Source organism: Mytilus edulis, chromosome 11 (genome assembly GCF_963676685.1).
Source record: "Mytilus edulis chromosome 11, xbMytEdul2.2, whole genome shotgun sequence".
Lineage (NCBI taxonomy): Eukaryota > Metazoa > Mollusca > Bivalvia > Mytilida > Mytilidae > Mytilus > Mytilus edulis.
The window spans coordinates 4,800,152-4,813,329 of NC_092354.1; the positions used below are offsets into that span (position 1 = coordinate 4,800,152).

Below are 13,178 nucleotides of genomic sequence, written 5' to 3' on the forward strand. Positions count from 1 at the left end.
AGTGTCATTGCTATGTCACATGTTGGTGTTGAGCATACGAGTGTCATTGCTATGTCATGTTCAGTACAAGAGTGGTAAATGTATGTTGTATAATCAGGTGTTACATGTCATGTTCAGTACAGGAGTGGTAAATGAATGTTGTATGATCAGGTGTCACATGTCATGTTCAGTACAAGAGTGGTAAATGAATGTTGTATAATCAGTTGTCACATGTCATGTTCAAGACAGGAGTGGTAAATGAATGTTGTATGATCAGGTGTCACATGTCATGCTCAGTACAAGAGTGGTAAATGAATGTTGTATAATCAGTTGTCACATGTCATGTTCAGTACAGGAGTGGTAAATGAATGTTGTATGATCAGGTGTCACATGTCATGTTCAGTACAGGAGTGGTAAATGTATGTTGTATGATCAGGTGTCACATGTCATGTTCAGTACAGGAGTGGTAAATGAATGTTGTATGATCAGGTGTCACATGTCATGCTCAGTACAAAAGTGGTAAATGAATGTTGTATAATCAGTTGTCACATGTCATGTTCAGTACAGGAGTGGTAAATGAATGTTGTATGATCAGGTGTCACATGTCATGTTCAGTACAAGAGTGGTAAATGTATGTTGTATAATCAGGTGTTACATGTCATGTTCAGTACAGGAGTGGTAAATGAATGTTGAATGATCAGGTGTCACATGTCATGTTCAGTACAAGAGTGGTAAATGAAAGTTGTATGATCAGGTGTCACATGTCATGTTCAGTACAGGAGTGGTAAATGAATGTTGTATGATCAGGTGCCACATGTCATGCTCAGTACAAAAGTGGTAAATGAATGTTGTATAATCAGTTGTCACATGTCATGTTCAGTACAGGAGTGGTAAATGAATGTTGTATGATCAGGTGTCACATGTCATGTTCAGTAAAAGAGTGGTAAATGTATGTTGTATAATCAGGTGTTACATGTCATGTTCAGTACAGGAGTGGTAAATGAATGTTGAATGATCAGGTGTCACATGTCATGTTCAGTACAAGAGTGGTAAATGAAAGTTGTATGATCAGGTGTCACATGTCATGTTCAGTACAAGAGTGGTAAATGTATGTTGTATAATCAGGTGTCACATGTCATGTTCAGTACAAGAGTGGTAAATGAAAGTTGTATGATCAGGTGTCACATGTCATGTTCAGTACAGGAATGGTAAATGAAAGTTGTATGATCAGGTGTCACATGCCATGTTCAGTACAAGAGTGGTAAATGAATGTTGTATGATCAGGTGGTTCATGTCATGTTTAGTACAGGAATGGTAAATTCATGTTGTATGATCATGTTCAGTACAGGAGTGGTATATATGTATGTTGTATGATCAGGTGTCACATGTCATTTTCAGTTCTGGAGTGGTGAATGAATGTTGTATAATCAGGTGTCACATGTCATGTTCAGTACTGGAATGGGTAAACTGGAATGGGTAATGAATGCTGCATGTCACATGTCATGTTCAGTACAAGAGTGGTAAATGCAGGTTGTTTGCACCTGTCCTAAGTCAGGAATCTGTACAGTTGTACAGTAGTTGTCGTTTGTTTATGTAATTTATACGTGTTTCTTGTTTCTTGTTTTTTTATATAGATTAGACCGTTGGTTTTCCCGTTAGAATGGTTTTACACTAGTAATTTTGGAGCCCTTTATAGCTTGTTGTTCGGTGTGAGCCAAGGCTCCGTGTTGAAGGCCGTGCATTGACCTATAATGGTTTACTTTTTTAAATTGTTATTTGGATGGAGAGTTGTCTCATTGGCACTCACACCACATCTTCCTATATCTATGTGTAATCAGGTGTCACATGTCATGTTCAGTACAAGAGTGGTAAATGTATGTGGTATAATCAGGGGTCACATGTCATGTTCAGTTCAAGAGTGGTAAATGCAGGTTTTATGATCAGGTGTCACATGTCATGTTCAATACAAGAGTGGTAAATGTATGTGGTATAATCAGGGGTCACATGTCATGTTCAGTTCAAGAGTGGTAAATGTATGTGGTATAATCAGGGGTCACATGTCATGTTCAGTTCAAGAGTGGTAAATGCAGGTTTTATGATCAGGTGTCACATGTCATGTTCGGTACAGAAGTGGTTAATGAATGTTGTAGAATCAGGTGTCATGTCTCAAGTCATGGTCATGCAATATTTTTTTGAACCAAAGTAATGTTTTTTGTGTAGAATTCTATGTTACGTGTAATAAAGTAAATCAATATTTCAGTTGTATACAGTTACGAAGTATCAGACAGCAACCCTTTGACATACAAACTGGAGTGGTATTCATCAGTGTAATAAAGATAATCACAATATATCATAATACTATGTTTCTTAATATTTTGAAGACAAGAGTATTTGCAATAACTAGAACATTGTAGAATGTACACACTGAATCATTGAACACTAACAAGGGCAATGTTTAACTGATCCACATTATCATGATTATGTGTACTATATAATCTGTAAATGTGTTAAACATTTTACTTTACTTACAGAATTGCTACATTCCAAGTTAGCTCTGTTCTTTACACATATTTCTACTTCTTTTATATTCCCCTCACTGGCAGCTGTTAGAAGTTTCTGTAAGCAAAACAAAGCTTTAACATTTTCCTCTAGAACATACAAATGTATTATAAATGTAATAATTGAATTTAACAAGCTACATTTTTACAGTGTCAACAGTTTATACCAAATACAGTGATTACCAAGAAGGAGTGAAATTGTTGTCTATAATTTCAGAGTTTTTTTAGAAAAGTCTGTAGACAATTGTCATGATTGTATTATGCATCAGTTTTGAGATCAGCCTAAGTTTTTGTTGAGATTTGTGTTGCTCGGTCTTTAGTTTTCTATGTAATGTTTTGAATATAAAAAGAAGATGTGGTATGATTGCCAAAGAGACAATTATACAAAATAGACCAAATAACACAGAAAATAACAACTATAAGTCACCGTACAGCCTTCAACAATGATCAAAGCCCATATGGCATAGTCAGCTATAAAAGGCCCTGAAATGACTAATGTAGACTGTTGAATTTTGATTGTTTTTTTCATTTTTTTCCATGGCGATGTCAGATTCTCTTCGACTTAAAGAGTTGTGACTGTCCTACAATATTAAATCTTACATTCCTTTTTTTTTTGTCTCCTGGAATTTTGTATATTGAAATTCTGTTCACTGTAGTCCTTTTGATTTCTCCTGTTCTCCCCCTGAGAATACACCTGAGGTCACATGACACTGACTGAATCTTTATGTACAGTTTATAGACAACATATAGGTCACATGACATAGGTCATATGACATAGGTCACATGACACTGACTGACTGAGAATACTACACACCTTTATATTTATGTACAGTTTATAGACAACATATGTCACATGACAATTGATTTTTAAGAAGAAAATCTTACCTTATTCCAACTTGCCATTATATCTTGTAAAAGAAAAACACAATTTCATTGACAACGGCATGTGCACCCTTAGTATCTATCGATAATTTTTGGTATCACTCTACAGTGCTGAGAAAGGAAATTATAAGTTAGTAAGATCAAAGGAAAATTTCGTAAAATAGTGATAATTTGGATATATATATATGGAAATTCTGTTCACTGTCATGACCATAACTGTAGTCAATTTAATTTCTCCTATTCTCCCTCTGACTGACTCTGAGAATACTACACTCCTGTATCTTTATGTACAGTTTATAGACAACATACTGGTCACATGACCATTGACTTTAAAGAAGAAAATCTTACCTGATCCCAACTTGCCATTAGATCCTGTAAAAGAAAAACACAACATTTTATCATGTTTGTACACAAGAGTTGTAATTTGAAGAGAAATATTTTTAAGGGGCATTAACTAAAAGAAACAAAAAAACATAAAATATAATCATGAAAATTAATGAAAGTTTGATCGGTTCTGTTTTGTTAAAGTTACTTAATTTTGTTAAAGGGGGTTCTACATTCATGACATTTGACCGTTACAGTGAAAAACACATTCAAAATTTTTCTGGTGTATTTTTACAAGCAGAATCCAAATATGTGATAATTAAATAAATGGGGAATGTGTCCATGGGACACAGATGATGCCCCCGCTTGCATATCATATAACGTTATAAAGGGGCATAACTGTAGAACAGTAATATTGACACCCTTAAAATTCAAACCTGATCTGTATTTTGTGGTAATAAGCATGGTGTATAAGTTTCATAACATTTGGTTGAGGCTAACTTGTTAGAGAACGGAAATGAAAAATTCAGCAATTTTTTCCATTTGTAAACATGGTAAAGGGACACAACTCTATAATGGTTAAAGCAACACCACCAAAATTCAAACTTGATCTGTGTTCTGTGGTAATAAGCATTGTGTATAAGTTTCATAACATTTGGTTGAGGCAAACTAAAGTAACAGAACGGAAATGAAAATTCAGCAATTTGTCCATTTGTAAAGGGGCATAACTCTAGAACCGTTAAAGTGACGCCACCAAAATTCATACTTGATTTGTGTTTTGTGGTAATAAGCATTGTGTATAAGTTTCATAACATTTAGTTGAGGCAATCTAAAGTAAGAGAACGGAAACCAACTTTGGGACGTACGGACGTACGTACGTACAGACAGACAGACAAGGGTAAAACTGAATGCCCCCTCCGTTACGGCCGGGGCATAAAAAATTCTGTGTAGTAGTTAATTGTGTACACTTTGCCTTTACGTTGTTTTGAAAGAAACTTGTTTAAGTAAAGCCTCTGTTTAATTATCAATATGATTAAATGATGAAACATGTTAAATACCCAATGTGAAATCTGTTGGTCAGAGTTCTGCAATTGTCAATAAGGGATTACACGTGGGCCTTCGTCAAACTCTTACTGCAACTTCAGCATTTTATTGTACAGTCTGTATTCATGGCCTTAATGCCACTTTATATTACATACATTTTTACCCTATCTGCCACCAGTCAATTAGCCTGATAAGAATCTGCAAATAAAGATTTATTTATATAAAATGTTAAACATGTAAATTATCATTGATATGGTCATCAGTCAGGGGACTTACTTAAATAAGTGCATGAAGTGATTTTCTAAATCACTGATTCAAGTAACATTATTTGCATAAAGGTTGGAAGTTAGAGTTGTCTTTCTTTAATAATCACCTACTTAAGTAGTACAAATTAATTTTATTGTAGCTTTAAATATAGAATACTAATGATCCAGGGACTAATTATGTTTCTAAACTTATCAGAACCAACATCTGTGTTGTCTAGGATGACCAGGTCATTTCAGGTGATGACCTTGTACTGAATCTAGGATAATGACATAAAAATCACTTGTTTAAGTATCAGACCTCAATTTCCTTCCCAAAAATCACTTCTTTAAGTATCATTCTTTTAATAACCCCCACTTATTTCAACACCCCCGAACAGTGAAATTTTTATCGCGAACAGTAGAAATTTATTACATAATCTGAAAGATGAAACCTTGAACTTCACAGGAAAAATACTCCCACTGCTGGGAAAAAACTTTTAAGAAAGTATCAGTTCATTATGTTAAGCCATTATTATAGCATTTTTTCAACTAAAATAGAATTTTCAGCTAAATGATAGCATCAAAGGCATAAACCTTGCTACTTAAAAGAAGCAAAAAGTTCATTTTTTTTAATTTTACTAATTAAAAGATATTATTTAAACCTATGTGTTTAAAATTTTGAAAAAACTACAAAATCCCAATTTGTGACAAAACCTTAAATTTGCTACTCAAATAAGTGATTTAAAAATCACTTATTTGAGTAAGTCCCCTGACTGGTCATAATTAATGAATGGCTAATATCTATTTTGAATTTATTTAGCGGATTATGTACATGATGTAAAATGTGAAGAGTCAAAAATTAATTTTATGGTTCAATAACAGGGATGATTCCACTATATAGTTTAGGGCCGCTTGGCAAGAAATACAAGAAATCTACACGGGGACCTTCATGACAGCTTTTTGTCATTATCGACTAAGGGGAACCATGAAGACTTGGCATTTGAATGGTTAAAAATGGCAATAAATGAAAATATTGATACTTCTAATTCTATAATGAAAATTCAAATAAATATAATTTAAATAAGCAATGAATTAGCATGCTAACCATTCCTTGTATGGAGGGATGAAATACTTTCGATCGCGCTACACTGTACAGCGTAGACACGGTTTGTAATGGTGACAGTTCCTCCATCGTTCAATTTTCATCCATGGAGATCCCTGAGGTGTCAAAGCAGACCTTGGCTAAGAGCAAATTTAAAATTTGATATAACATTGACATGATTGATGAATACATTTTAATGGGCGCAAATCTCGTTAAAGCAGATGGCCCAGCAGAATTGGTTACGAAAATTGATGAAAACTTGTTTTGTAAAAATGTTTTTTTATATTTTGCACTATTTCCTCAAAAGACAAAAGTTTGAGCGTTTTTGAAAAACAATGTTGATGATAGACCATTCATGAAATACGATATGTCACCGATATGGAACTGTTTCAAAAGTTATAAAAATGATCCTTTCTTCTTCTTTAGTTACGAAATACCATCAACTTTTTGAGAATTACTTTCCGGTGTATGCCTGTATAATGTCGTTTTAAGTTAATAACAATTATTCTTTTACTTATTTATTCTTTTACAATTTTCCAAATAATTTTGAAGTTCACTGGTCAATTGCTTTAAATATCTTATCAATTAAGTATATACTATTTTGTTATTGCTTTTCTGAATACGACAATGGGTCAAATAAATTTGAAAACAATTTGAATCAAAGTAAATTTATAAAGATGACCTGTTGAAAAAATACTAAATGGATGATTTTTTTCAGCTTGGTTTATTTTGCAAGCCGTCTTGCTATTTAATTTAACTTCAATTTATCGTATACACTTTATAAGATATCTTGTATAGTTTATAAGATATAAAACAGATATATCATGTTAAGGAGGGGTATTTGCGAAAAATAACAGTCGAGAGAATGATAAATTTCGCGAGCCGTAACTTGAGGGAAATTCATTCTCAAGACTGGTATTTTTCGCAAATACCCCTCAAGAACATGCTATATCTTTTTAATTACACCAAATGTTAATGTTCAAAAACGCATTGATGATCGTGACGTTACAAGCGTTTAGTATGATATAGTATTTTTTGGCAAATACAACGGCAGAGAGGGTAAACAAGGTATATCATTTTGGCAAATACCCCGGCGGCGTAAATATTGAAACAGTAAATTGGTGAAAAATACACTAGCTATCAACCAATCAAAATCCAGGATTCTTACATAAGGTGTAAGTATATATAAAATATCTTATAGATTATATAAGATATTTTATAAAATTTATGAAATTTACAATTTTCAAAATAATTTTATAAAATATAAGAGATATCTTATAAATTATATAAGATATTTTATGAATTATATAAGATATCTTATAAACTATATGAGATATCTTATACACTATATACAATATAAGATATTTTATGAATTATATAAGATATCTTATAAACTATATGAGATATCTTATAAACTATATGAGATATCATATACACTATATACAATATAAGATATTTTATGAATTATATAAGATATCTTATAAACTATATGAGATATATTATACACTATATGAGATATTTTATAAACTAGTTAAGATATCTTATCAACAATATAAGATATCTTATAAACTATATCAATCTTATTAAGTCTATAAGATATCTTATGTTATTTATAAGATATCTTATGTTATTTATAAGATATCTTATGTTATTTATAAGATATCTTATATTGTTGATAAGATATCTTTTATAAGATATTGTATATGAAATATATTCATTAGGTATCTTAATAACGTAAGAAGATACCTTCTTAAGTATATAAGATATCGTATAATCTATATTAAATATCTTATAAACTATATAAGATATCTTATCAACTATATAAGATACCTTATAAACTATATAAAATATCTTATACACTATATATATTGTTAATTATAAAATATTTCGCAGAAAAAATATTTATAAAATAAATCGTGTGCAATGATTTTGGTAATGCAAATGGTAGTTTTTACAGGAAAATAATATTATTTCGTCTTAGATTTTATACATAAAAAATTCCCAATTGGAATAAAAATTCCCAATTTGATGTTCTAGGGACCCATTTGAAAACACCTGGAATCATCCCTGAATAAATTCAAAATAAATTATTGCCATTCATTATAAATAAATTTCTATCAAAAATAAGGTTCAAAGAACTTTTTATACTATTTATATTAACAATAACAACGTATACACATGTTGGCGTATGAATACACAAGGTTAGAGTGGGCATGTCGCAATAAAAATTGACAACATTGAAAATAAAACTAATACTTTTAACCAATCAGAAGACAGTAAATACACCAAATTTACAAAACTTTGAATTTTTGAAATACTAAGGCTTTTCTACCTCAGGAATAGATTACCTTAGCAGTATTTGGCAAACTTTTAGGAATTTTTGGTCCTCAATGGTCTTCAACTTCGTACTTTATTTGGCCTTTTTAAACTTTTTTTTTATTCGAGTGTTACTGATGCATGTTGAGGTATAATGCAGTTTTTATCATAAAAAAATTTTAAAGAGATATTCGAGCATCTTTTTTCATATACCATCTTAAGCTTTGATGAGTACTCATTAGCAGTCTTCATGCTTAACCACAAGTCCTACGAGCATCTTTTTTCATATACCATCTTAAGCTATGATGAGTACTCATTAGCAGTCTTCATGCTTAACCACAAGTCCTACGGCATTGGCTGGTAATTAAAATTGCTTTCAGACTTCAGACAACAGAATCCAACTAAAAAAAATTTTAAATTGAGCTTCGGGCTTGTGGACTCTAAAGGTAATCGAGAATGCTGCATTAGTGACATGTAATTGCTTCCGACTTCCTCTTATGTGTTTTGAAAAATGTGGATAATACCTCAATTGAGGTATAATCCACCAATTGACGGATATTCACAATTGGTTTCCTTAAGTCTGCATCAGTTCTAACTTTAAAATTTGTTAGTCGAGATGGACAGGAAGAGACTACAGAGCAAAAATAAGATTTAATAGATGAAAACTCAGAATTTATCAGTAGGAAAAGGAGGGTTACAATTAGTTTTTAGGTTTCTCTAAAAAAAACCTAACAAATTCCAGCACGAAGTCATTCAAGTGTCAGAATCAATTACATATGTCATCACTAATTAGTGGTCACTATCATGATCATGATGATGGTAGATTATACCTGAATTGAGTTATAATCCACCAATTAATGGTAATTCCTGACCTGTTTATATTGTATGCACAATTTTGATTCTAAATGCATTTATAAAAGTCTAAATGAAAGGTTCACGACAAGCTTTTTATAAAAAAAAACAAGTGAAACTGCGAGCTACTGCTCACTGATGATACCCCTGCCGCAAGTGGATAATATTTAAATAGTGTAAAAATATGCAAGTGTTCGGTAAACAGGAAGTTGTCGAGTGATGAATCTGAAAACACATCACACGGTATACCTGACTAAGATAAACCCTGAAACCAAATTTCAGAAATCCTTGTATTGTAGTTCCTGAGAAAAATGCGACGAAAAATATTCATGGGACGGACGGACTGACTGACGAAAGGACAGACAGCGGTAAAACAGTATACCCCCCTTTTTTAAAGCGGGGGTATAAAAATTATACAAGTGTTCGGTAAACAGGAAGTTGTCAAGTGATCAATCTGAAAACACGTACATCACACGGTATAGCTAACTTAGATAAACCCTGAAACCAAATTTCAGAAATCCTTGTATTAATTGTAGTTCCTGAGAAAAATGCAACGAAAAATATTCATGGGACGGACGGACTGACTGACGGACTGATGAAAGGACAGACAGAGGTAAAACAGTATACCCCCCCCTTTTTTAAAGCAGGGGTATAAAAATCATACAAGTGTTTGGTAAACAGGAAGTTGTCAAGTGATCAATCTGAAAACACATCACACGGTATAACTGACTTAGATAAACCCTGAAACCAAATTTCAGAAATCCTTGTATTAATTGTAGTTCCTGAGAAAAATGCGACGAAAAATATTCATGGGACGGACGGACTGACTGACGGACTGACGAAAGGACAGACAGAGGTAAAACAGTATACCCCCCCTTTTTTAAAGCGGGGGTATAATAATTGTCACAAAAAAAGTGACAAACATCAGCGCCGCCTGGTGGCTAAAATCTCTTCAACAGTTCAAAATCAGCGCACCAAGTTTTACTGTCTTTTAAAACTTTCAAATTTGGTTTCATAAATTCTTTAACCTTGAAGAAAATAAAAATACTCATTTAAATGTTCAATTCAAAATTTCTTCTCAGTCATCATTTAGAAAGTTTCGTCCAAAGAAGAAGAGAAATGGAAACCCGGAAATGTCTCCATCGACCTGTTACTGTGTACAAAATGTTTTTAAAATGAGATAAAATGAGTAGGGCCTATGTCATTTCTTCACGTGAGTCAGATATAACAGAAATATTCAAAACTTACCCTTTAAAGTCATTGAAATGACATCTTCTTGGTTAAAAATAAAAAAATAATTGTCTGTAGTTTGAGAACAGGAAGTTTTGTCAAAACCAGACACTGAGTGACGGATTGGGACAAGTCGGACCAGGAAAACTCGGACCAGTTTTAAAAAAACTGGGATTAGATTGAACGATCTGACCAGTTTGAAACACTGATTGGGCCCATTTAAGGTCAATACAATTTCAAAGACACCTCGGAACAATGTGAAACACTGATTGGCCCCATTTAAGAACGCTTCTCAGTGGTTGATTCTAAGGGGGAAAGGGGGGCGTAGAGGACGTAAGACTCGGCCTCCCGTTTGATCGCCAAATAAATAATAAATATTTTTTCCCGGTATATATATATAGATTTTTTTTATATAAAAACGTCCCAACATTTTTTTTATTTAATTGTCTTAAAAACTGGTCCGAGTTGTCTTAAAATGATATTGACAAAATTTCATTGTTTTATGATGAATGAGTCTATAAAAAAAATTAAGTCACCGGCAAATCTGCAAATGGAGCCACTGATTCACATAAATTTGCCAATGAATATTGACTGAACGCTAACAGTTCCCCAACAGGGGGATCTTTTCCTTAGTCACCTCAGTGAGGGTCTGGAATTGGGGGAGGGGTGTCGTATCTACAAACTGATTCACCTTTGTGACACATGCAACCGATCGAGTGGCGGATCCAGCCCCCCTTTTTTCGGACGATCAATGTATTTAAATGGGGACATATAGTTGGACCCCCCTTTATCCTAGTTTGGGACCCCTTTTAAAAATGGCAGGATCTGCTCCTGCATGCATGTAATTCAGTACAAAGAGTCACATTTTCCTTCGTCAACTTTGTGACACATATAATTTCAGAAAGTCAATTGGCAATGTTTTTTTGTGGAATAGTACATTTTTTTGTACAAGTTCAACTTGAATGCGAACACAGGCATGTGCACTTAAATTTTCTTGGTGGCTTTATTTCAATAAATAACAACTAGCCTGTTCCCTTTCAAGGCCGTAACTACCCTTGAGGCAAGTGAGGCAATTGCCTCACTAAAATTTCGACACTGATTTTTTTTTATACATATATATAAATATAATAGTCGTTTGTTGTTCTGTCTCAACCTTGATTTCTATAACTTTTCATCATTCCTTTTAAACTATTCTTCCTGGATATAACTCAGCATCTCAACGGGTGATGTTTCTCGATTACATTAACCTAGTAACGATAATCATAATGGATCTCTAGTTAAAAACAGGCTCTTGCAGAAAAAGGAAAAGCGACACTGAAGGTAAATAAGGAATAATTCTAGTAAACTAGTTTTTTGGTGAACAGAGTCTGAGTATTGCATATAACTTCATTAGTGCAATCCAAAAGCGATAAGTAGACTAATAAATAAAGTACTGGTCTTCGGAAGGGGGCAGTCCTGTCTGCGTATTCATTTCTCCGTTTCACCAACTTTGACAAATCAAGTACTGGGCATCGCAAGGGAGCAGTCCTGTCTGCGTATTCATTTCACGAACTTTAATCTTTCTCTTTACAGATAAATAAAATATAAATAATATGAAACATCCATGGATTAGTTTTTATCCATGTTTCTTTAACCTTAAAAATTGAAAGAATATCCCATATTCCAATTTGATATTATTGAGGATCGAATGGTAGAACCTTTAACACAGGATTTTGTCTTTACTTATTCGGGACTACGGTATTTCGTTTCTTTATATTCGGGGTTTCGGAATCGGACACCCCAGACCCTAACCCCTAAATTTATAGATTCTGGAACTAAAATACCACCAACTATTTCCAGAAATAATTGGAAATTACGGACCTACATGTAAACGTCAAAAACTCCAGTCCAATTTCCCCTGTACCCATACCAGATATACTTACTCTATAGATAGAATCATATACCTGTATCTTATCTCATTCTATCCCTAGTTTGTCTACTCTTTGTCAGCATAAAAGCGAGTTGAATATTTTGAAACTGCGACTGTATGATGGTTCTTACAGGAAAGCTTAATTCCCTTTTGCAAACAAAACTGTTACTACCGATGCTGCTACCGAATTGCTGATGGAGAAGGAATTGGAAGAAGACATTGATCATTGTGTTGATGATAATGTGCTACCTTTAGAAACACAGACTGCCCTGAAACGACTGAAAACTTGGAAAAGAGCATGCATGAGTGGCGAGAGATTGTGCGGTCTTGCCATGCTCCATGTTCATCGCGATAAGGAAACCAGTAGACCAAATTATGATTCTGAAACGATTTGACTGAACCGGCAATAGAAAAATTTGGCAAACTCTACTGAATCGATGTTTGTTCTATGTTCTGGCAGCAGACTCAAATCAGTGATATTTGGATGATTATCTTACATATAAATTTAAATAAAGTTGTTGGTGTTAGTAAAAGTCTTAAAATATGAAAAATTTATATAAAAAGTGTCCAAATTCAAAACATTATCAAACTCTCTAAAAGTGCCTAGAATGCAGGATTTTACGCCATTCATTTCATACCCTCAAAAAAAATTTTTCGCCTCGCTTCGCTCGGCTCAATTATTTTGCCTCACTAAAATAAAATGCCTAGTTACGGCCTTGCCTTTGGAAATGCAGAAA

The 13,178-nt window shown here is 33.2% G+C and overlaps 1 protein-coding gene across 1 annotated transcript in view; it reads right to left on the bottom strand.

The window, feature by feature from the left end:
• Window positions 1-10,654, bottom strand: part of LOC139493908 (uncharacterized) — a 75,144-nt gene extending 64,490 nt beyond the window's left edge. Inside the window, exons 1-4 of the mRNA XM_071282069.1 lie at window positions 10,551-10,654; window positions 4,802-4,985; window positions 3,768-3,791; window positions 2,509-2,595 (exon numbers count right to left, since the gene is read on the bottom strand). Coding sequence (XP_071138170.1) covers window positions 2,509-2,595; window positions 3,768-3,785 — 105 coding nt within the window. The 5' untranslated portion in view covers window positions 3,786-3,791; window positions 4,802-4,985; window positions 10,551-10,654. The remainder of the gene's footprint in view (window positions 1-2,508; window positions 2,596-3,767; window positions 3,792-4,801; window positions 4,986-10,550) is intronic.
• Between the last annotated feature and the right edge of the window lie 2,524 nt (window positions 10,655-13,178).